This window comes from Labrus bergylta, chromosome 3 (genome assembly GCF_963930695.1).
Source record: "Labrus bergylta chromosome 3, fLabBer1.1, whole genome shotgun sequence".
In the NCBI taxonomy this organism is placed as follows: Eukaryota; Metazoa; Chordata; class Actinopteri; order Labriformes; family Labridae; genus Labrus; species Labrus bergylta.
This window is the reverse complement of record NC_089197.1, coordinates 32,236,482-32,262,541: the sequence shown is the minus strand read 5'-3', so window position 1 is coordinate 32,262,541 and position 26,060 is coordinate 32,236,482. Positions and strand designations below refer to the sequence as shown.

Below are 26,060 nucleotides of genomic sequence, written 5' to 3'. Positions count from 1 at the left end.
AAAATCCGGTACCCAGACAACCCTAATGCATATACTAACTGAACAAGTCGGTAATGAGGAAAAGCTGCACAGCATGTGGCTGATGACTGATCCACAGAGGCTGAAAACTCTTTAAGGGCAGGTTATCACAAACCTTTGATCTGTGCCTGGAGTCGGGTCTCAATTCATATAATCATCTTTAATATAAAGCTTTATTTCTGAAATTTCCTTTGCACAATTAAAAAAACACTCCCAAAACATTTAGGATGTTATTTTGCTATTTTCCCACTTCCCATTTTTTTTCTTACATGCCTGTACACCAGTCCAGATTTATTCTTTACGTGTGTAGGCAAAACTTGAAGGTATAGTAGAGCCATTTCACTACTAATGAGGTGATTTTTTGATATATTATTTATCACACTTATAATATACTGCGCAGGGACCTTAGTTATATAATGCAACATTGGTTCAAAAAAGCATTTTATTTACACTCTGTGTGTATCTATACAGCAGTCTCGACTACCTGTGTCTCCTTTCCTTTGTCCACATTTTACTTAATCCTTTTCTTTCTTCTTCCAATTGTGCGTGTGATCCCCTCTCTGTGTTTCTCTCTTAGATCAGTAACCTTACGTCTTCCCTCTCTTCCTCCTCAGGCTTCGGCCCTCCAGCAGGAGAAGCAGGGATTCATCAGCAGGATTCTGAAAGGCACAGACCGATTCGGAAAACTACAGGAAGAAGTCAAAGTAAGTTCCTTTATTCAAACAACACTCTCATTCTGAATCCATTCACCTTGAAAGGCTCTTTTCATCATGACAATCACGTGTCAGCATTTTCAAAAGAGGTTCAAAACATTACTTTCAGACATATTTGATGTTTCACTGGCCAAATAATTCACAGCATTAACCTGTGTACTGCACTATGCCTTACATCTGGCACCTCAGTGGAACAGCTCTTCAATCTACTTCCTATTGATCAGTCCACTCCACTGCTCTTCTGCTATCACTTTTCATCACTCAGAAAGCATACATAGATAAACACTTAAACTGATAGATAAACACTTGTCTCTCAGATTATCATCACAAGGTGAGCTCGTTGGTGTTTTAAGGACTTATTTTTTCAATTAAATGGAATGAAAACACCAAGACAATGATGAGCAGTGATGCCCTGTGTGCTCTGCTCTCTGACGTGGTACTTACAGTATGGGTCTTGTTTGCTTTTATCTGCTGCATTGGACACAACCATAAAAGCAGTAACACATTGTTTGGTTACATCTACTATTATACAGCTTCATAGCACTTTATCTTGCATTTTGCTATTGCTGCTGTGCACTGATTATTATGTTGGTTAACTGCTATTATTTGCTTGATGAAAATGTATCAAAATAACAATAATCTAAAATAAATCGAAAGACTTTATATGTCAAATACCTTTGCAGATAAGACCTGTGTGAAGGGACTTTACTGTTCATACCGCATGCTATGTCTACAAGATGGCCCCCTTTTCAAGGCTTTTATTTAGAAAAGACATTTGAAAGGCAAATCTTGTTCTGATAAAGACAACAGTTTTAAATAAAATTGCCCAGGAACACATTGAAACTCATTTGAATCCGTATTCCATGCATTTAAGGAGAGGCTTATCAGCAGACGTCTCTATCAGACGTGATTACCGTTCTGCAGGTGTAGAGAGCAGATGCATAATTTCCACTGTTTTATTGATCTTAGATAGTGGTTTTATAAAATGTTGCAGTGTTGACCATTATCTTAAAAGTTGCCTCATGACTCCGCCTCATTTGTTTATTAAATTGACCTTCTTTTGAGCCTCTCTTCCCTGGACGATCACGTGTCCCTCCTGGCACTGCAGCTGTGAATTATGTTATTCGCAGTTTAGATAAGTGGTGGATCTGCGGTTATAAACTAAGTCTAGACCCTGAATATATAACACATAGTCAGTTACATAGTGATACAGATAGGAATCAGTGAACTCACTGAAACACATATTTCAACCTTTATTGTCTTCTGCCAAGCCCATGTCTGAATGGGTTGATCATAAACTGTAATCATTTTTAGGTGAGCAATCAAATGTTCTTTGGAAGGAGAGGTGCTGTAATGTCAGCAAAGGTGGATGAATAGTAAGAAGAAAATGTACAGACAGCTTGCAGGTCACAAAGGTCATAATCAGACACAGCATCTTGTTGAAGCACATATGACCTAAAATAGACTGAAGGCTAGGGCTGGGAATCTTTGGGTGTCTCACGATTCGATTCAGAATATCGATTTTCGATTTAAAAAGATTCAGGATTCATGGATCCATAGATTCAAAGTCTATTTATGAATTAGTACATACTGCAGGATCTACTCCAGTCATCTGTGAGACTGGCTGAATTTCTTTAAAAATTAATAATAATAATAATAATAATAATAATCGATTTTTGGAAATTATCAATCGATTTTAAATCTTAGAAGAGCAGAATCTTGATTTTTGCATAAATTATTTTTTTCCCACCTCTATTGAAGGCAACCCTTCATTTTATTCTGTGGTTTAAAAAACTGCCTGTTATCTGTCTCTTATATGGAAATATAATTGAGACTATTTTTGCTAATCACCATGGCAACCTTCCTTACATCTACAGTACCTTCTGTGCCATTTTGGTTTGATAGCGACCACTATAGCTGACAGACGTCCTGCAACATGCATGTACAGCCTTTCAGTCTTTAGTTAGTTTGTTTGTTGGGCTGAATGTGAACAGGACAGGGGTCTGGCTGTACTTGTGCTTTGCTCCGGGGTGAGCGTGCTCAGTCTTATCTGGCTGTCAGCAGCTCTTGTCACTCAAACCACAGCGGGAACATCATCTCAGCAGTTCTGACAATTTTATTAGTGTCTCTATAGCAACGGACCAGAGTGTGGTGTGTGTGGTGTGTACGTGTTATTGATGGTGATCAGACCGAAGAGGAGACATGTAAATGTAAGGTGTAGGACAGTGGTTCCCAACCTTTTTCTTAAGAGACCCCTATTTTACCATTGTATAAAACTGACGACCCCCACCGACCCCCTCCACATACAATTACAAAAAAGGGGGAAAAGTAGTCTACCCCAATACTGAATATAACATCAATAATTATGTTCTGTATTTAAATATATTTGAGCTTATTACATTGTTTTTAAATATTGCTGTTCAAGGTTATAGAAACTTAGAGAGGGAGGGAGAGAGAGAGAGAGAGAGAGAGAGAGAGAGAGAGAAAGAGAGAGAATCTCTGATCTAGCTCTGATCAAATTCTGGCAACATGTGAGCAAATAAAACTAAAGAAATACGGCTCCTTCTATCTCTCTTTAAAAACCTGCACTCTGTGTCACCTCTGTCTTTCTGTTCAGCCTGTTTGCTGATTAACGTCATGCAGGAGCAACTCGTTAGCTCGGCCACTCGTCTTTTTATTACTCCCTGCTGAGAAGATAGTTCAGAGTGCCCCGTTTAATTAATTTTTGTATCCTCATATTACCCTTTACGCTGCTCATTATACAAAGGTTTTTTACAACTCTGGTAAAATCCGTATTACAAATATTGAATTTATGAAAAATCTCGTAATTTAAAACAAAACAAAATTTCCCCCTTCAATGTCAATTCTTATACCCTTGAACTCAAGAGGGCTTTGCAACCTCCAGGGAAGTTTTGGTGACCCATAGCAGGGGTCTCTTTGCGTCCTCATTCCCTGCCAGCTAGACTGGAGTGGATACTTTAAAGGCCATTATGTCATTTGAACTCTCTTTTGAGCTGTTTTTGAGCAATTAGATTTTAAAGTACTGCTTCAACACAATAAAGGCGCCTGTATGTAATCAGGTACAGGAGTGTCTTTATGATTTGAGAAGACATAATAATACGAATATTTTAAATTACACAATCTTTTTTTATTGTTGTTAATCATTGCATAAAACGGGAATAGATTAAAATAGCCATGACAAAATTAAGAGAGCCTAAACTGTTGACTTATCATTGCAGATTTTGTCCCATGATAAATGACAAACCCAGCTCTTATCAGGCTTAGCTAATGTACTTTTGAAATGTTAGATACTTAAAGGGTTAAAAAAACAAGTTAGAAAGTGCTTTACAAGGACAGCAAATGTAAAAAAAAAAAAAAAAAGGCAGGTCATAGAATAATAAACAAGGCAAGATTAAGAAATAGCAATCACTTTAAGAGAAAATCCCTTTTAAAAGAACTGTAAAATAAGTAAAACATTTTAAAGGAATTCTAATCAGGAAATCAGGAAAGGAATATCTACATTAACATAGAGTCACAATTCAGCCTAAATACCGGTACTTTAAATCAGTGTATTTATTCTTCTGCCACTGCTTTGAAAAGAGAATCAATTCATTTTCTATATGACTGAATGCTTGATATAGCATTTCCATCAGAGCGCCTTCCCCTACCATTCGCTCCCTGAGACCATCCCTGTTTCTAAGAAATAAACTCTAATCGTTTATAAAGCCAGACAGTTAAAAAACAATGTCATAATAGTGTAATCTCAAATCTTTCTGGCCTTTCTTTTTGATCTACTTTAATCACATTTTGCACTGCAACGTTTGATTTCACTTCAGCTCGGGGGGGGGGGGGGGGTGTCCTGCTGACGTTGATGAGACGCTTATCTTCACAGCAGGAGGTGATTGTTACTCAGGTTGGAGTGTCTGCTGAAGTGTTTTTTTCTGCTCTCACTTTTGACACCTTTGACACAAACTAAAAACTTCCATACCCAAATCAAGCTCTTATTCATGGTGGGTGTTATGTCTGTTGCAACTACATGGATGTTCTGTTTAGTGTGTGCCAGAAACAGAGCACAGATTGTCATTACATTATTCATATGTGATTAAAATGCATGCCACTCCGTTTCCCTGAAACACCTGAAAATGTTTAATATTTGATTTAGTGCATAAATATAGCCGCCTGAAATGTTTGCATGATCCATACTGCTTGAAGTCACTGTAAGATTACCTTTTTCTCTTTTGAAATCATCCCCACTCTTAGCTTGCAGCTTGTCTTCTTAACAAACCTGAGCATTACAGCGAGGACTCATCATCACAGGAACATATAACTCCTGTCACACCCTTGACCTCCTTACCTTTAGCACTTTGCATCATTTTGGCTGATTGTGTCAGCTAGAACTTAATTCTTTTAAAGTCTCTTTCTGGAATCTACACAAAGGCTGAGTTATAAGGGGAGGGCAGTAGCTCAGTCTGTAGGTCGTGAACTGGAAGGGTCGCTGGTTCAAGTCCCGGTGTGGACCATAATATGGAAGTTGGTCTGGTAGCTGGAGAGTCCAGGGCATGTTCCTGAGTACTGCCGAGGTGTCCTTGAGCAAGACACCGAACCCCCAAAAGCTCTGGTGCGCTTTCTGCATAGCAGTGTGTAGCAGCCTCACTCTGACATCTCTCCTTTAATGCATGTCTATAGATCATTTCTGGTCATGTGTGTATTATGGGCATATGTGTGAGAGAAGCATGTTTCTAAAATAACATTTCCCTCGGGTATTAATAAATAATTAAAACTCTCAGGGATCCTTAATACAACATTTAATTCACTAAGTAAACTTTCCATACACCACACTAATGTTGTTTTTTGAGGGACAATAATTCCCTTTTAAAGTGATGACAGTGAGGTCTTTGGAAATCCTGTTTCATTCCCCTGCATCAAATCAACCCTTTGTCACGGTGGATGGGTCAAACTACAAAGGACACTGGTTTGCCATTAAGCCCTTGTTAAGCCCTGTTCACGTTCATGTGTAAAAGCAAACAGCCACATTTTTCACCTTGACTTTATCCAGACTTTTTCCTGCCAGCCCCCAAGGCAAATTTCAACATTAGTGGGGGGGGGGGAGCTGAAGTGTGAACACAGCAACAAAAATTATTATGATAGAAGTCAGCTCCATTTTATTTTTTACCACTGTGCATCTCATCTGTCTGTCCAAATACAAGTAGGAGAGAGGACAGATGTGTGGGTGGGTTTGTTTTAGTAGGACAAAGCGACAGAGAGAGCATAAGCTGATGCGAAAACAATTGTTAATGAGCTAATAAGATACCCTGGCCAAGGAGTGAGTGACTAAGGACTGTATGGTATGATAATATTAGTAACCGTATAAGTCTTCTGTTTATACAAATATAAAAAAGCTGTTGGGTGGGTTGAAGCTCTTCTGTGAAGTAAAACTTCTCTTCCCACACTGTAAAAGTACCCAGTTTTAAGTGATATACGTATATACTAGAAGTAAAACCAACACAATTATAGACTTGTTGATGACACGCAATAGGAGCTACCTTGTGTGTCTAAATGAGACCAAAGGGCTGTTGAGTTATGAAGCGTCAGTGTTTGACGACCTGTGGAGTATTCTCTGATGTAAGCGTTGTCTGTTATTTCAGACAACATGATGATTCTCTTTTTCTGGGCAGGGATGGAAAGTTTTTTTTCTTTATTAATGTAACCTTTCTCTGTGCTCAGACAAATGAAAGAGTAGTTGTCAGACATACAATCAGCAGGACAAACTGTGCCTGAAAAGCTTTCTGTCAAACAGCTCGGCTCACTCGGGCAGAAAAGAAAATCTCTGTCTCTTGAACGACCTTTTTAGTCTTTTCTCAGTTGGTTTCTCTGATAAACCATTCATTCCTTTCTACATTTCGTCTCATTTGCCTTACCTCCGCTTTGAGCGATCATTATTTCATTGACACATGAAAGTAATCGTGTGCCAGCCAGACCTCCGTAACTGAAGATAAAAAAAGGCTGTCTTCTCTCAATTTCTTTTAAAATAACCAGTAAGCTCTCCCCTTTTATGATGCCATTAAAGTATAAAAACAGAAATCTATCATTTGCGTATGAAAGACAGACTAAACCTGGAATTTCATGGATTTCGATTGGCACCCAGAAAGTGGACTGAACCCAGCTCAAGGTATGGAAAATAATTCTCCATTTATTATTTCATTGTCTAGTAGCTTCTGTAATCAGCAGTGTGGCACTAAGCTGATAGCTATTGTCAACAGATCATAGAGAGAAACACAGGGGAGTGAATACAGAGGTTGAGAAAAAGTGGATGAAAGAAGTTGAAAATGAAAGATAAAAAATAAACAACAACATTGAATGAATAGGACTTTCATTTCAGAGTAAGTGTTTTGCACAAGATGAACACTTTTTCATAAATGCTACATTTCATTATTTTTAATAGGAATAGAAAAACCTGAATTTCTGTCTGAATACATCTAACAGGTTTTAGTCCAGGGCCCTCAACAGTGTACAGATCACTTTATATATTGTCTCTCTGGAGTAATATGAAGAGTGCAAGACAGTTGCTTCAAGCGCCCACCAAAGTAATGTTTATGCGGAAATAAAATAAAATGCTTCAAACATAAACTTTACATTACTTTACATACATTTGATGCACTGATCCTTTAATTTCACATGTATGGATGCATTTCTCTTACAAGCAAAGGAAAAAAAATCATGATGCCAGATAAACTATGCACACAGCCTTGAAATATATCCCAACTAAAACATCTGTATGGCTCTAGTGTGACACCTGTGCACTAAGATTTAATACATGAATAGAGCAAAGTATTCTTATAAACAGAAACTGCACATTGGAGCCAAATAAACACAGCAGCCTTGCTTTGTTCAGAGTAACAAAGAACGTGTTGGTACAGTAGTTGCAGAAGCATGTAATTATCAAAAAACCTGAGATGTGGGACTGGTTTTTGTACCTACGCTCTAAATGTATGCAACGACACAACCTGTAAGGTTTGTTTCTGTATTTGAGGCAGAGAGAGAAGGCGAGGGGCACATTCAGTAAGTGATCCTAATAACTTCATCACAAGTATGCCCAAGGCTACTGCTATGACAGTAAAATGGTTTTAAAAAAAAAGTGTATTATTCCCAAATCACAGTTAATTTGGTCATTTGTATTTAGTCAATGCTAGAATTAGCAATGCATGAAAATATCCCTTTCTTTCTTACTAAGTATTCTAACAGTGAAAAAATGAACAGAATGGTAAAATCAACATTTCCTGTCATGTTCTTGGCCTCTTTTTTGTTTGACGATAAAGAGAAATTTGACTTTCACTATTCTCACAATAGCTTAAAGCTCCTTTGAGGACCGTGTATCTGCTTTTGAAAATGAATATTGATGCCTTTTTATGAACTAGAAGAGCTAACAAGACCATCAGCATAAAGATCGATCATTTCTTTACTGGTTTTTATTTACGCCTGAAACTGTGGGGCAGGTTCTCAAGCATATTCCACAACAAAGATTCTGAATGACGAACAAAAAATAAAAACTACTAACAAAGAGGAAAAAATCAGCAAAAAATAAAGTAACGGTAGCATTTTGTGCGAAGGGTTGCAGAAATGAACAAAAAACAACATGTCCTCACAGGAACTTTATTCATAAGCTTTGCATTACATTCCCCTTAGAGCAATGTGGTTAGATTAGGTTAGAAAGATATTGCAACATAATAAGCAGCTTTAGTTGACGGATACTTTTTATTAAAAGGTCTTATTCTGTCAGTCAGAATACGGTGGAATTCCAAGAGCAGTTTCTGGATTGACATATATTAAGTTTAATGTTGCCCGAATTCTTAAGGAGAAAAAAAGAAAACTTTTTGGAGACATGGGGGTTTACTAATAATTCTGTATTATATAGGGGAAAAACCTATACAATAATAAAAAAGTTTGATGTAAAATATCTACGATCTTTATACTGTCATCAGTGCATCACCATTCCTCCTTGTTATTGGCCGATATCAGTCCATTCCGAATGTAATTGTAAGATCCTGAAGAAAACATTGACAATTATTGTCAGTGAATCTCTGACTGTTGAAGACTACAGAAGGACTTTGTTTTTTTTTCTTGGTTGCTCACTTCCATTATATTGTATAAATACTCTTGCCTTTTGGTAAATAGTATTTTATTTATTCATGCTTTTTTGCAACATAAAGGGCTGGCTGCATTTGCGGCTAAAGCTATTAAAAAAATAACAGACATACAAATGAATGAGCCCCAACTTTCATTTTAATCTGACTGCATGCGAGTGATTGCAAGTTTTTACCTTGTACACAGCGTTTATAACTGAAGGCCCAGGACTAAGACAAAAATATAAGATCTGCTCTCAAAAATGACATTTGAGTATAGGCCATAGACACAACAAAGAACAAATACTGACATATATCACAGATGTTGATATTGGTGCTGCTCGGACTAACAGAGCTTGTAGGGCAATGTGTTTCTGCTGGCTAAACTGGTTTCTGAGTTGCAGCGGTAGACCTAACAAAAGTATAGACCAGTATAAGCCATTCTTTCACTTGACCATTATTTCCATAAAGATTGTAGACTTGTAAAGCTTGTGTAAGACTGGGTATCATCTTCACAAAACGCATGGAATTACTCCGACATATCCGAGGAACTGGACAGCATCCTCTCAGGCCCTGGAGGAGCAGTCACACATGCCCTGGCACAGACACTGGCAGAACCCATAGACCAGGCAAACAGTAAGGCTTGATGGGACCAAGCTAACACAAACAATGCCCAGTGTCACTCTCTGGATCACTAACAAGTAGATTCCTAGAGGCAGGGAGCCAAAGTACAAGAAACCCAGCAGCCAGACCAGGATACGTGGAACATGATTGCAGAGCTTGGACAGGGTGTCCTGATTAGCCAGCCCATTGGAGCCCAATGAGACCGAGTCCAGGCTCTGCTCAGCATAGATGTCAGAGCTATCATTTCTGCTTGGGGAGTTGTGCATGTCCGTTTGAACGTCCATTATAGTGATGACCAAGCAGTTGGAGGACTCATGAGACGGGCTGGAGGAGGACAAGCTCTTTGGAGTCAGGACCACCTCCTTGTTTTGTTCAGAACTCCAGGATTTGTCCCGCATTGCAATGTGGCACATGATGTTGGCATCGTCGGGCAGGGCCGACACCTCATACTCCGTGATCTCGGTTTGATGTCGGCAAAAGGGGCAGCAGATAAATCCTGCTCCATCGGCGATGTCCAGGATTTTGGCAAGGCAGCGGGCACAGACCCGGTGCAGGCAGTCCAGGATCTTAGGCCTGCGGTTGTGTGCATTGTAGCGTTGGTAACAGATCTTACACTCTAATTCCTCTGGTGGAGGACGGTCCTTTTCCTCGAACTCAGCCTGAGGACAGCTCATCTTCAAGACATGTTCTAGGAATGACAGAAAAATATAGACAACGCCTTGTCAAAAAAGTGAGTCAGAAGAGTGTTTTTTTTTTTTCTATGTAGTCCAGCGCTTTATGTGACTTTTTGCTAGAAAGTTAACAATCTCACTGCAGCAAGCTGATATTTCTGAGTATTGTTATCTGCTGTGTTGCTGCCCATCAGGAAAGGTCAGGTCTCTGTCTGCTTCTATTTTCTCTACCTGCTGCTGATAAATGATTTATGGTTTGGGAGTTGGATCAGTAGGTTGTCCCAGAGCTCTTTGTAGCAGAGCAAGAGCCAGTTTTTCTATTGATATTTGGAAGAGGTGGAAGGGACAGCTGCTCCTTCAAAAGGCAAAGAATACTTCACTTTTTTATATGAAGCTCTGTTTTTACTTGTTCTGTTATAATAAGGAACTATAAAGCAATACCATTTTATTAAAGCCTTACACTCCCATTTTCTTAATGACTGAAGCCTCACACCAAAAGGGCTTTTCATGATCATCTTTTCGTTAGATTAGTCCATGTCAAATGCAGGAAATGAAAATCATTGTTAAAAACTGTATTTAGAGATTACAAATAGAGGAGAAGTGACAATTGTTGATAGAAAAACAAAACCATACTATCATTTTTCACCCTTATTATTTCCAAGATAACTCTGTGCTTATATAAAAAGATCATAAATAATAGAATTAATATAAAAGATACCAAAAGAGTTGAACAAAAGAGAGAAAAGGAGTAAGAAAGCATCATAATGGATCATTTATTGTAATATTCAACAACCAATATTAGCACATAACTTCTGAGTTACATGCTATAAACTTTGCACTGACCTGCCCTCGCCCACTCTCCATAAAGAAGAATAAAATTGAAGTTTTGATCTCAGATAAAGGTTAAGGCCAGTGTTGAACTGATAAACACTTACTCCTGCATTAGTACTTCTTGATGCCAGCAGCTGCAGCTGATTGTAGTTCATTGCTGACGGCTTCTAAAGTCCAAAATGGCTTAGATGAAAAAAAACTCCAATTATCAGTTTCCTCCAAGGAAGCAGCAATAAACTGTCAGTCATTGATTAGATTCATAAGGTCAAATAGCTGTAAGCATGTATCCATAGATACCAAGTATGAATAGAAATGAGGTTAAGGAACGCCCATCTCCTCTACTCCTGAAACCTTTACTGTAGCAGATCACTGTCATCCGCAGATACCAACAAGGTATTTTAAGTACTAATACTCATTTCAGTTACTGCTTCTTAAAATGTAGAGCAAGCAAACGACACACATTCAGCATGAGAGCTTGAATGTATAAGACAAAATGAAAAATAAGAAACCTGTGTAGAAAATGGCCAAATTTTCAATCAGTGTGAATTCTGACTAGACTGATAACCAGTCATAGTTTTGTATAATAATGACAAACACCTTTGATTTTTTTTCAATGGTGTTATAATACAGGAAAAAGCACAGCCTCCTGGAGTATGCTCTCTGAATATTTAATGAAGCCCTTCATCAAAAATACCTTAGTCCAATCACAAACCCTCTTTAGTACCTTAAACACCCTGTATGTTTGAGCTTTGATTTGTTCCTTTGTAACTCTCCACCAGAGATAAGGCCAGAAAACTGCTCTACTGTCCCCACTGTGGACTTCTTACAATGTCAACGGGGATTATAAAAGAGATGTGATCACACAAAAGGGAGTGAATGCAAGACCTGTAATTATCACACTGTCATTTCATATTATGAATTCTGATCACTCTCTCTTCTCCAGCTGCTGGCATCAAACATTACCCAGTGGAAATGCTGGTGTACTGTGTTAAAAAATATATCAAAACAGTAATCAGATTGGTAATATGATACTGTTTATTCCAGTGTACTCGAAGCAGTGTATACTTTGCTGTATTACCTTCCTTTAAAAAATATATCAATCCTGGTATTAAAGAGCTGCACAAGAGGGCAATTAAAGCAGATTCTGAGCAGAGAAAAACAAAACCTCCACTACTTCTAACACGCTTTCTTCAGCCTTGGCCAGCAACTCAGACAAGTAGATAAAAGATGGGTTGGACAGATGTTTGGTAAAAACACATTTTTTAATCAACTTCAAATTGAATCCTAATCCACAAGACAAACAGGCCTCACAGCTTGGCTGAAGATAAACAACACAGGGCCCATCCCTGATAGAGTAACTTTTAAAAACAAGGCTCCATGGAAATCAGTACTTTAAGTTTTGAATTTGTCTTTTTTTATTAACCAGCAACATAGTTTGTAGCTAGATGAGTTTGAGTAAAAAAAATGTTTAAGATTTATTTTTGGGCTTTTGTGTCTTTAATGGAGAGATAGGACAGTGGATAGAGTCGGAAACCAGGGAGAGAGAGTGGGGAACGACATGCGGGAAGGAAGCCACAGGTGGGATGTGAGCCCGGGCCGCCCGCTTGAGACGACATCCTCAATACATAGGAAGCGCCCTAACCATTGCGCCACCAGCGAGCCCCGAGTTTTAGTTAATTTGTCCTCCAATTTTTCACATGAACACCTTGAAATAGATAATGACACAATATTGTGCCGCCCAATTGTGTTAACCAGTGAACAATGTGTCATACTTTATTTTAGAATAATTCTCCTATCTTTTATAAGATAATTATTTTCATTAAGTCCATCAAGGATGATAAAGACCTCCTGATGTAAGTACATAATCATCTGTTTTTGATATGAATCATTCAAAGATTTCTAATCAATTGCAAATAAATGAGGTCAGACCTTTACGTCACTTTTCAACTTTTCAATGGGATGACATTTCTTAAAGTTTCACATACTTTTTCAGAGTTATGCAAAACAGCATTTAATTTGAATCCCCTCCTGAAACAGCCTGCAGCCAGGAATGAAGTATGATTCCTCCAGTAGAGAATTATGAAGAGGTTTCTTTTTTTAAAAATTGACATATTTTCTTTTTTCCAATGTTGAGTCAGCATGCCAGTGTATGAGTGTATTTGTGTGTGCCCTAGAGCACACCCACCATAAAGCCCACACAGTGTTCTCATTATGAATTGTGCCAACAGCAATTGACAGACAGGAGGTTAATGAGCAGGTACAGTGCCTGTGGCTACGTCAACAGACGTATAGAACCAGAAACTGTGCCCGCACTGCACTGATTTTATGACTAGCATCTTTTGAAGAAGTTGCTATTAGTGTACTTCAAGCTACAGTATGCGTGAGCATCCTGTGGAACTGTCCGCCTGGTTCAGGTAGAGGGATTATTTTTCTCCTTGCACACAGGAGAGGAATGTCTGTTTGGTGAACACAACCTTTTTGAACACTAAAGATTCACATTGTTCACCCGTTTATCCCTTAGCTGTTAAGCTTGCATGTCATGTTGATGTGAAATATCACAGAAGCTAAGTCAAAAAAAGCTTTGAGGTTAGGACTGTGAAAACACTGAGCTGCATTAGTTTTGAGTAGAAAATGGGCGCCAATATATCGAGTTGGAAAAACTGCTTAACAATCCCTCCTTGAACTGATTGTGTTAATTATACAAGAATCCAGCCTTCTTATTTTTTGTTAAGGTCACTTAATCACTTAGATTTGATAAGTGTAAAAAGGGTCTAGGAGGGAGGAAGTGAAACCTTTGAAAAGAGGCTTTTCATAAGCTATAACTGTAGTCTCACCCCTGACTCACTGACTTCGTATTTCTGATTACTTTCTGACTTTAACTCTACCTTTGGTCATCAACAAGTCCCCCACCCGTCAGAAAGATGCTATATAAAGAAAAGCTAGTCACTCATTTATTCATGACCATGAAATATAGATTAAATAGGTGGATGTTGGGCTGGTAATTGCCCAGCAGGCCGCTCTATGACTTGCTGACTGTTAAATATTTCAGCCAGCAGTCTGTTGCGTTAAAAAGCCTTCTGGAACACGTCAAAAAGATGTCAGAAAGAAGCAGCTCCTTCTGCATCCATCCCTGGGGCAGAGTGGGACACTTTACCCCTCAGGTTCTAGACACTTCAACGTTGTAATGAAAGGACAAAACATATATTCCAGCTCAGACGGAAGATGAAATGTAAAGACTTCAGGTCTTTTATCTGTCTTTTCTTTAAAACTATATTCAGACTTTTTCAAACGCCTGCATTATGGTTTACGTCAGCTAATTGTTTTGCTCTTGTATTTGCTCATGGCTAACTCTAATGGCCAAGGAAGTGTACAAACTGGACTTTAGGGGTTAAGCGTGCCTCGTGTGTGTGCTTAGAATACCTTAAAACTCTTAAGTAGTGTAGAATCTTGAATTCATATTTGTAATAGATGTGCACTGGCAAAAAAAATGCAGTTTGATCCATTATTCATTTCTAGCTAGGCTGTATACAATTCAATCAATTCTGCACATCATACTCTTAACCAGGAAGTTACCATTCTTTAAAGCTACTTATTTTTCTGATAATCTTTTCAGCGATATCTCCTGCCATCAGGCCAGTAATATGTGGCATAAGTGGTCACAATAAGGCTGCATACTGTAGGTGCTCTTTAAATCCAGGTTTTAATGAACATACATTGCTGATAGTGCATTGTGAGATTCTTGTTCAGGAAGGAAATGTTAGTGAATGGTAGATAGTCCAGAGCAGTTCAGCAATTTTGTCATCTGGAACTATCAAGGTCTTCCACTGGGCTGCTCTGATTCAACAAAACACCATGCATTTCCATTCCGAAAATAGATTATGTTTTTTAGGTAGTCAGGCAGCAAAAGTCTATGCACAGATATCCACCAGACACCCATGAACACGCTCACACACACATACACACTTTGGTGTATTAAAACTGATTGTTTTTATGATGCATCGTCATGCAGACGTGGAAGATTTTTGCTTCGATGCAGTGACAGAACATCACTGATTATTGCTTACTAACATTGCTTGTAGAATATTCGGTCCCTGACTGGACCTATATCATCAATTTATTTTGGTTTACAATGTTAAAACATTTATGTTGCCATTGGTTTCTAAAGCACTTTGGTCAAAATGAAAAAAGGACTCAATATTAATCTTACTGCTTGTCATTGATGAAAAAATGGCCATGTGCAGTAATATAGAAAATTGAGGATCTAACCCGCATCGTCGAAGCAATCGAATCAAATCTTTGACAGGATAATCGCAATTGAATCCTATCGTGAGACCAGTGAAGATGTCCAGCCCAAACACACACACACACACACACACACACGTACTGTTTATGACTACAATTGGATTCACCAGTTGTATCTATTTTGCTCAAAAAGTATACTCTGTTCTGCACAAATGCAGTAAGGAAAAAAAAAACTCCTTTCAAAGTCAAATGACATCATTAGATGTTTCAGCATGTGCCGTTAAATGTCAAATGTTAATGTTCAAGGGACAAAGTGTTTATGCAGCGGTAAAAGGGTCAGAATGGATGAATGGGTTAACAAAGTGTCAGGCTTTAATACAGTCAGTTTTTTTTATCTGCTCAACCTCATTTATGCTGTTAAGTAGCTGGCCTTTAGCTCTGCTAGGATGTCAACCAGAGGAGATTTTCCCATGAAGAAAAAATCAATTAAGCATTGCATTAAGTTATTCCATAAACCCCTACCACTTGCATCAGTATTTTTAAAAGCAAAGAGGGCTTTGATCAACAAATTGTGGGAATGGGATTTACTTTGATCGCCAAGATAAAAGCAAAGTCTAAGCTGTGTTAGCTCAACTACAAAGTCTGAGTCCACTCTGTTGGTTCTACAACAACAGTCAATACTCTGTATAGACCTTGGCAGGACAATTACAATCAAACAAAGCAATCTTCCTGCGTTGTGCCGATTGAAAGGGGAAAGTGGTCGTCTTCTCTTCTAAAAATGAAATGTATTTCTAGTTTCAGATGATAAGTATGACTTGGATTTAAAATGTTGTACTACTCAACTGTTATTCATTTGCAAAAAAAACCAAAACATTTCTAATGTCACAAATGTTATATTAGAGCAGCTAGACTGTGCAGTGTTCATTTATATGAACATATGTTTTAATTTTTGTGTTTGTTGGGTTGAAATAAAACGTATAAATGTGAGTAACCACAACAGTGGACTATCTACTTACACAACATTTGTCCTATACAGACTTGTGCCATGTTAAAAAAAAAAATACTTACCTGAAGAAAAAAAGTGGGTAAAACCAAACAAATGCACACATCAGTTTCTGAGTTCTTTGTTGGATAAATATTTTTCTGTGTAGCTTGTAATTAATTAAATATTGGGCAGGCAGGTCTGGACACTTATCCTTCTCATCCCTAGCAGTAGAGGATGGCCTTGACTTTGACTTCAGAACATCTGATATGTGATGCTTTTCCTAATTATGCCTCTGAGCCAGATGTTATTATGTTATGTTCTTGGAGCTGTGGGCAGATCTTGTATCCCTGTTTAAAACAATTACGCACTCATACAGAGAAGTCTTTTTGGAAAACAACGTTCAAACTTTTCACATGTATTTCTTTGTAGAGAAGCATATTCATGTCGCCTTTTGCCAATGATATTTCTAAAAATCATTTTTCTAGGTGGCAAGTGTAAAGGTGAATAATCTGTGTGTCTACATCTATAGAACTACAAACAACTAAGAGCCGTGGAGTTGAGTCTTTAAAAAGCTCTTTTTTCAGATCACCTCATCATTTTTCTCTCATAGGGGATAACTGGTGTTTATTACAAGTCTCCATATTCAAGTTTTCCAACTGACATACATCATTTTTTAACAACTGATTTATGAGTAGTTCAAGTTGCAATTATGCTTTAACTACATGTTAATATAAATCACTTATAACTACATTGGAAGGGGTGTTTTTCATAGCAGCCGATGTGCACATCTCCCACATACCAAATATCAGGATGTGCTTTGTGAAGCAACCTTCACACCTGTAAGAAGTTATACAAGTTGAATTCACAAATATGAATAAAAAGAATCCAATGATACAGTACTTGTAGTACCAGCTCACATTTTCCTCAGTGTGCGAGAAGTAGAATGTCTGCCTTTATTTAACTAAATTCAAAGATTTGGAAGGTTTTTACACTTTGAATCAAGATTGTAATATGGTTAGGGTAATAAGGGCTAGTGCTCAGCCGTTTAGTAGAACAATGGGTTCCTGAGCTTTGGTGGCTTGCTGCATTGGAACAAATTGCTGCTTAATCAGTTACAGTTTTTCTTCTCCACATTATGCACTCTTGAATCATTTTGACTGCTGTCATCTAATATCTGGGAATGTAAGGCATGAGATTAATCAGTTGTACAAAATGATTAAGTTTATAGTTTTTTGGTCACTCCTTGATACAAAGCACATTGGGAACATTTGTCTGAAAACTGAAAATTTGGTAGTTGTATCACATTAACACATTACAACATACTGCACCATCATATTCCTGAGGGTTACCTCTGTTTACCTGATTATTTTCACTCTGTTAGAAACAAGTCATCACTGTAACCAGCGTCAATAGATTATACTGTATTTTTGAATTCTCACAGAGAAAGGAGAACATTGTACTTTTAGGTGCAGAAACATCAGGCAGCTCCAGTGACAGAAGCATAAAGCCATTTGTACAGTTTATGTCTGTTGGGAGTTTACAATCTGCATAAGGCAATTAGCTGATCCAGCCACAATATAAACCCTTTAATTGTTTTTCTGCACCGTTGTGTCCAAATGTTAAATTAACAATGAAAAACATTTTACAATGGGAGAAAAGCAAAACAGCAGTTGAACAGATGAAGCATAATACTAAGAAGTCCATGTGGAGTGCAGGAAATTAATGCAAAACAACATCTGGGCCAAAAATCAGCACATTCAACATGACAACATAGCATCAAATTATTATATTGAAACATTGGTTCATCCAAAATGGAAGAAATCTGATGAAAGCAGAAACAAAAAACCCAGAAAATAAATGCAATCAATGACGGCAGTAGTTCAGTTTGATGTTTTTTTTGGTTCTTTGAACCACATTTCAGGACCATTTTACAAGTATCAGTGAATGTCACATCAATTTAAAAATAAAGGTGTTCCATAACTGGGAAGCACTTTCTTCATAACAGGCTGAACTGTAGATGTTCAGTCGCGAACACTTACGTCATTGGCTCAACCATTTATGGCACAAATAGAAATAATGGTATGCTTTGCACTGATGGCTATGCTCTTAAAATGCTACAAGGGTTAGCCAAGGGTCATGCAATGGAAACACAGTGAGCTCTATAAAAAGAAAAAAACATTTGTGTTCTGCATTAACTATCAGACCATTTAATGTCAGAGTATTGTTATTATTACTACCATTAAAGTTCTTGAGATTACAAACTAGACCGTACCATAAAACAGAAGGTGCATTTTTTATCAAAGCATCAGCAACCCCCTTCATTCTCCCTGGTAAAATCTTACAGGACCTCCATCGTCATCCTAGCAGTCATAAACACACTGTTCGTCCTCATTTGGCACCAAAGCAACTTGGTAAGGTTTGGAAAAGACATTCTGGAGGCACCAGTTGCATTAATCTAGCTCTCATTCAGATTTTACACTAAGACTTCTAATAAGTCATGCATACTCTTGTTTAACAATTTGCTCCTGCTCATTCCCAGCCTGACTGAAGTGAAAGCCTGTAGACGGGCCAACATTAACTGTGACATAGATTTCGACATTGGCAGATGTGTGTGACACATCTGAGCAGGAGGGCTGAGCTAATCTGATGAGCTGTGGGATGTTTTGTCTCCCCGGTTCTCTTCCAAGACACGTTCTTGTTTGAGCAACTGTGAATGATGTCTATGTTAGTGTGCTATTTTCAGAATGCTATTTATCTTAATTTATTTAAGCCAGCAGAAAAACAGGCCTACTTTTTCATCACACCGTCCTTGTGGTGTTAACTTTAGCAATTTCAGGCTAACCTCAAACAGACTTTCACACACCTGTGGACTGTCTGCTCCACAACAGCTTCACTCCTCAGCAAAGGTCAGAGATTTTCAATAGAAGAGGGCCAACAGTGTTTTTTTTGCTGCACACCTCTGCTTAAAGATGAAAAGTCATAAATTCTAACCTTTACTGAGCCAAGCAAGATAGCTGCCCAACTGTGAATGCTCTTTTTCAACTCCATTATACAATAGTTAGCCACAGGAAGCTAACAAGTAGAAACACAATAGCTTTCTTTTGGCCTCTGGGAACTAAGTATTGCAAATAGTCTTGTATTAATCATTGCTTTCCCCCCACCACAACAATACTTTCTTGTTCTATGTAGGGCTGTATAGCAGGCATGCAGTTCTATCACTTTAGTACATCTTCTTGTATCGTCTTCATTTGTTTGTAAATTAAATCCAATAAATCAACATGTCTCTTATTAGATGCAGAAAGGTCAGGTGTATCGTGAGGTATTATGTAGTTGAATTCTGCCTGCCCAGTGGAATGGCTTTATTACACCTCCTGCGTTTTCGTCTGTTAATGAGTCAAGACACTTCAATTTCAGCTGTAAAGGTCATTCTGTTTACACATGCAACAGATGTTTTATATCTGAGAGGGGGCCCTATTGCTGCAGGGAATTTATACACAGCTTGGATTATAAATTTAAGGAACTGGATTTAAGTGTAAGATGTTGTTAGTAAGATTGTGGGGTGTTAATTAGAAGATAGGAGGAGATGAGGATGTAAACATTAGCCTTTAACACAAGCACATAAAATGCCCTCTGCATTCAGAGCGTAAGCTGCTGTTTTTGGCTACAGCACAAATGGTACTTCACATATGGTTGGACATATTGTAGTGAATGTGAATTCATGTGAATGGCTTTGAACAGGTGGTTGGACATAAAGGAACGATTTTAGCTGGCTTCTTACATCAGAAAACAAGGGAACCAGATGATTTGTCATTTTATAAAAATATTGAAGTCAAGGCCTGAAAGCCTCTACTTCCAAAACTTTATTGTACGGCTACTCACTTTAATGAATCCAGGAAGAGGCCATTTACAAATCATACATATCCAGAAAAATCCATTAAACATGAGTAGACTATACTAGAATATACTACCAATATTTGCAAAGTTTATACAAAGATATGGAGTCAAATTAATACACAGACAATTTACTGTTACCTTAGAAATCCTCCTGCTTGGAGGTTCAATCCCTTTTCTAATCCGTATATAAACTGGCACTCAGTCTGTGCTTATTAAAAAAACATGTAGACAACAGTTGGAGACTGCTTTTGCAGTTCTCAGGGGTTTGTACTATAAATTAATTGTGCTCAATGAGGCTTGCATGGAGAATCAAGTGTTATTAAGAAATAAATCTTGAAAAACATCATTAATACATAACAATCCCTGGCAGGATCGTGAAAATCCAGTTCTGCTTTGAATTCTTATTGTTTTTGTTGTTTCTGTGTGGAGAAGGTCAGCCAGCCCCTGGGCTACAGCTAGCAGGTGGAATATATTGGTTTGGCTCAGCTCAGCATGTTGTGAGAGCTAAATGTCAATGCTGCAGCTGGGCTGATGCTGGCACCCTGCTGCCTCTCTAGGGGGGTTGCTGGAGATTTAGACCAAGCAATGTAGAATTTCTGCTTTCCAGATTGTAGTTCTCCGACCTTAAATGCCAATCCAGTACTCAACTGAACCAGGAAAACAACCCTGCTAGGGAATGGGCTCAGGCTCTCTTGAAGGTTTTAAAAAGTATGTGAATGGACTAGATGTGAATGAATATAACGCTGACCCTGCTAAGACAAGGTAAGTGCCCTTTTGCTCGTCAACACACAACCTATTTTTGAGGACTTCTTTTCATTGAAGAAGTTTGATTTTGTCAGCGACCCAAGTCTTTCAATCATCTGTCACTGAACTTTCAATACTGTTCTATAACAACTTTTAATCCGCGGCTTTATACCCTTCGGTTTTAAATTTGTCCATGTTTTATATTGGATTTTTTTTAAGGAAATTTTACAAAGACAACACAAGAATGTAAAGGAAGTATATCTCGGCAAAACAGTAGCTTTAGTCCATGAAAAAAGACAAAGTGTTGTTGACAAAGCCGTTATCAAAAGTCGCATCAGTCTTGGTTTTGATAAGTATGTGAGGGAGTAGTGACATTGACCAAAGTCGCATTGGTCCAAAAGCTTTTTTCAACAGAGAGCACTGTTAGTGCAGTCACAAAAAACAGCTAACTCTGGGGCTGCTTTTCCTCCTTTGAACACTAAGTGCTGCAAACACATTTGTTTTTGTATAGAAAACTGCCACTGCCAGCACAAAAAAAGCATTATTGGACAATGGCCATCAATCGATACATAAAGTCAAAATATCTAAGTCAAATATTGTTCATATTACCCTTAACCAATGTTTTTTGACACTTATAAGTGTCCCTTGCCTGTCTACAAACCCCACAATATAAGTCCATCCTCTCCTTTGTATGCCTGCTCCACTTTTCAGAAAATGTGTGCTCAAATAGGACGTTTGGAGATTTTCCCTTTATGACATCACAAAGGGAAGTAACCCCGCCCCCAGGTGGTGACACTCCCATATCTAGGTGTTTGTTCTGCCCTCTGAGTCTGCTTTGCTATCCCATTACAGAGAGGGGGCGTGGTCACACACAGCTCACTTGCATTTAAAGCTACAGACACAGAAACAGCCTGTTCTCAGCCCCATTGTTACATTTGTGGTTTTAGTTATCTTAAGATATATTGGCGTCTTTCTCATAGTTTTCCTTCATAGTTCGATTAACTACTCTGTGACCTAACTCAAACAACAAAAGCGTTTTGTTTTTTGTAAGGTAAAGCTATCTGTAGAGACCCCCAGTATTTGGCCATGAAGCAGAGCAAAGAAATATTGCCTGTCCTTGTTACTGGCCTCTGAATATGACAGATTTTTGCATGGTGGTGGCTGATGGCATATGCTGACACCTTATAATCACCCAGACGTTCTCCTACAGAGATCCGTCACTGGTAGTAGAAAGGTGAGTGTGTTACCTCTACAGGATTGAGTGGGCTGAACTACATGTTCTGTACAACTCCTCAGTTGGTGAATCCTTTGTAAACCTTGTGAAAGGGCATTCTGTATTTATGTTTTGATTCATGTGTTTCTTAGCTGGATAAAGATTACTTTCCATCACTTTTGCCCTGAGCAGTGTTAGAAATCATCTCTCTCTTCCATTCACCCCCAAACAACACAGGTCAATCACTTAAAGCCAGGTCAGATACTTCATCAGTCAGTCACATTAATTATGACTTAGCTCAACGTTTGCAGATTCAGTGTGGTTATAACACTGCTTGTGGCCTTGCCGATTTGGAAACAAAAATGTATTTGAGCCATGCAGGGAAACAGCATGAGTGTTAATACACACGAGTTGCTAACATTATGACTGAATAATTATAGATCTGATCACAATAAAGAAAAATGAACAATCCAGTTTAGTCAGAAAGTGCCTACTATACATCACATTACTTCCATGGAGCTTTTGGGGGAATTGTGACATCCTGTACATTCAAGAGACAGTGAGGGGGTTCGATATCTTGGTCATTGTATGCTTATACAGATGATTATGAAATGGATGAGATGTTTATGGTGTGTCAGCACTCAGTGCTCAAGGTAAGGGCCTAAATTCCAAACTGTGTTGGACTTAGTGTATCTCACACAACGCCTACAAATAGTTCAAATTGCTTGGACTCTTAAATTGCCTCTCTTTGGTCAGACACCACTATGGGTCGGTGTATATTCTGAGGTCTCTTATTATGTCTGACTGAGTGAAGAGCAAAGTAAATGAAATGTCAATAGGACAAGGTTGAAAGCTGCATAATGGATTCACTGGTTAATCCCACCAAATGCATGTGAAGCACATTCTATTGATCTTACCCTCTGTCAGCTGTGGTATAGGATGTTATTGATCCAGTATAAAACTGGGCACTACTTGATCATGCACAAGGCTTTGATATGTTTTGGATTTTGGTCTTATTTCATTTGTTTGTACCTTTATCTAAGTTTAATCTTTGTTGGACTATTTATGTGAAAATACAGTGTGGTTGTTTTGGAAAAGGTGATGTCACGTCTTTGCAACAGTTTCCAACCATGTGGAAGAAATAGTAACTTTATGGTTTGGAAATAGACAGAATCAGAATTACTCAAACTTTTCTTTAACATTTAATATTGTGTCAGTTTGAAATGGCTTTCTTGATAAAATCCCAACAGAGCACGCCTACACATAAACGTGTCCTTATCAAAAGACCTTTATATAAACTCTCCAGTTTGTGTTATCATGATTGTAGTTCATATGTGCAAATCTAATTTTAGAAAAGGGCTAGTTATATGCGTAGGTGCAGGGCAATACGAAAACAGCAGAGAGAAGAAGACATGTCTGCACACTTTATATAAATCAATATCAAATCTTTGAGCTTAACATCTTCTATACTTGCCTCCTCATTACATCCTGACAAGCCAGCTACTTGACAGTCCTTGATTATTTAGAGCAAGGGGTCAAAACTGGTGTTTGTTTAACCTTCACAAGCAGACAGGGTAATAAATCTGCACAAAAACTGTGAGAAGGCAAGCATACTGTCTGTCCTCACATAGACCTTGTGTTTTTGAATCGCTAAATCTTCTCTAACTGCAGAGCACAAAGCAGCAGCACACAGTATCTCTCCTCCTTTTGTTCATCTTTATTCTCTGCTTCCCTTGCTCTCTGACAATTATTTTCACTGATTCCTCCTTTACTTTATGGGATCTTCTTTTGTTTTTTCCTCATGACTGTTGATCTCTTTCAGCTGAACTTAAATAGTCCACACAACATTAACTATGTAGTCCACTTGTATGAGTCTGTGTGCTGCACTGCCTGCAGTAGTTCAGAACTATATGCAGCTCCACAGCTGCTGATCTGCTGTCACAACAACTCAAAAATAAATCTAACAACAACTATCATTTTCTGGACCTTTCACACAAGCACACGTCCTCTGAACAAATAAACAGGGACACTCACACCACCCTCTACACACAAAAAAACTGCAGTGTGTGTGTGTCTTGTTCCTCACCTTGTCCAAATGTGTGTGACTCCCCCTCCGCCGTTCCAGTTGTCTCTGCTGTGCTGTCCTTCATGTATATCCTCCTCCTTCATAGCAACACTCCACATTTCATTCCTGTGTGTGTGTGTGTGTGTGTGTGTCCGTGTGTGTGCAGGTGTATCGGAGGAAGGCGTCAAGCAGACTGGCAGTGTTGGAGGAGGCAGCGGAGGGGAGGACAGATTCTTACCAGAGGGAGATCCTTCACCTGCAGAGGCTGCTGAGAGAAAGACAGGAGGCTGAGGAGAGACTGCTGCAGTCCAAACGGTAGGAGGGGAGCGAGGAGGGGAGCGAGGAGGGGAGCGAGGAGGGGAGCGAGGGAGAGAGAGAGAGAGAGAGAGCGACAGAGAGGGGAACACACATAAGGAGGCAGGCAAGAGAAAGGGAGGGGGAGAATAAGGGGGGGATGTGTGAATGAAAAGAGGAGAAAAAGAGAGAGATAGTGTGAAGCTTGAAAAAAAAAAAAGGGGGGATCCCAGAGACAGCAGAGGTAGTGGTACAGTGTGCATCGAGGCAGAGCCGGTCACATCAACATAACAATTTCTGACAAGAAACAGATAGAGACGTCTAGACGATCAGATCAGATTTAAACTCTTTGTAAACAAAGCATTGCATTGTTTCCGCAGCAGGCAAAGAGGTTGAGTTGAGGTGGGCTTTACGCCTTCTAGCAAACAGCTACAATGCACCTACCTGTCACTCAACTCAGTACGCCCCTCTTAGTATGCAAATTAATGCAAAACTATCATTCAAAATATCATCAAAACGGATCGGCTATAAAAGCTTGATTTCCCCCAAACAGTTTTTACCAATAAAGAAATGAGCTATAAAGACAAAACTCGTTTTTTTGTTCCTCGCTATAAACGTGTATTTCTGCTGTTAAAGTGGGCATTTCAACATGTGAAGTAACAGTGATTCATTGGCTTTTGCATCCGGCCACAAGTGGACACTCAAGGAACTGCATTATCTTAGGATTTGAACAGCGAGGTGGTGTGAATAACAGACTGTTTGTTTGAGGGGCAAAAAAAATAAATCAAGGAAGCTTAAAAAAAAAACATGTGAATTTATTTTTATGTTTATTTTTTCATTTCAAATGTTATTATCTGCATCAGGCTGCAATACAGTTTAAATTTGGCTCTAAACAACTTAAATACAACCGACAACAGGTCAACAATTTACCTTAATAACTGAGAGAGCAAAACACCAACACAACAATGTGACCCAGCACAACACTACACAATGTACATACGTTCTTTAAAGCAAAACCTTAACTCCTCTGCTGTTGTGTCTCTCTGTATATTCTGACATCCCTTAAACCACAGGACACAACAGATCACACAGATCAGTTCTTAATTTCTCTCTGCACTCTAACCCCCTTAGGACCGTCTATTTCCACCAATCCTCTAATCCTCTTTGTGTGTCCTCATTCACAGATTCTGAATTGCTAAAACTGGAACAACTACATCTGCTTTTCAAAAACACTCACATAAACAGCCTGAAGCATTTTATGTTAGAATAACAGGGAGAAACCTGCTGCAGTTAGAAAGAGCAGATGGTGGTGGGCAATAATTAGGTTTGGTAAATGCGAGACAACTGGACTGAAAATAAGTATGTTTAAAACTTGAAATACATTACAATAACGTGTTTCTTTTTGTTTGTCTAAAGGATATTTTCTCTGTATGTCTGTATGTCAGAAGAGGAGAGAAGAGCACATTAGTAAATCATGCCTGCCAGTGAAAGATAAGACACTGCATCTAAGTGGTACATTGCCCTTGTTAGGGGAATACTGTATTTACCAAAACCTCTGCAACAACCTCTTCTCTGCAAAGACCTCCATTTTCACAAACATTCTGAGAATCCTCTCAGAGAGCTCCTAACTAAACTTTAAAAAATCC

At 38.5% G+C, this 26,060-nt stretch overlaps 2 protein-coding genes across 2 annotated transcripts in view; one reads left to right on the top strand and one right to left on the bottom strand.

Moving 5' to 3' along the window:
• cep89 (centrosomal protein 89) overlaps positions 1-26,060 on the top strand; it is a 52,918-nt gene that overhangs the window by 18,710 nt on the left and 8,148 nt on the right. Inside the window, exons 16-17 of the mRNA XM_020644846.3 lie at positions 633-722; positions 24,287-24,435. Coding sequence (XP_020500502.2) covers positions 633-722; positions 24,287-24,435 — 239 coding nt within the window. The remainder of the gene's footprint in view (positions 1-632; positions 723-24,286; positions 24,436-26,060) is intronic.
• On the bottom strand, positions 6,896-24,291 carry zgc:165481 (uncharacterized protein LOC100073327 homolog). Its single transcript, XM_020645987.3, has 2 exons — positions 24,142-24,291; positions 6,896-10,163 (listed from the first exon to the last, which is right to left on the bottom strand). Exons 1-2 carry the CDS (start codon positions 24,203-24,205, stop codon positions 9,418-9,420), a joined length of 810 nt encoding a protein of 269 aa, XP_020501643.1. The 5' UTR covers positions 24,206-24,291; the 3' UTR covers positions 6,896-9,417.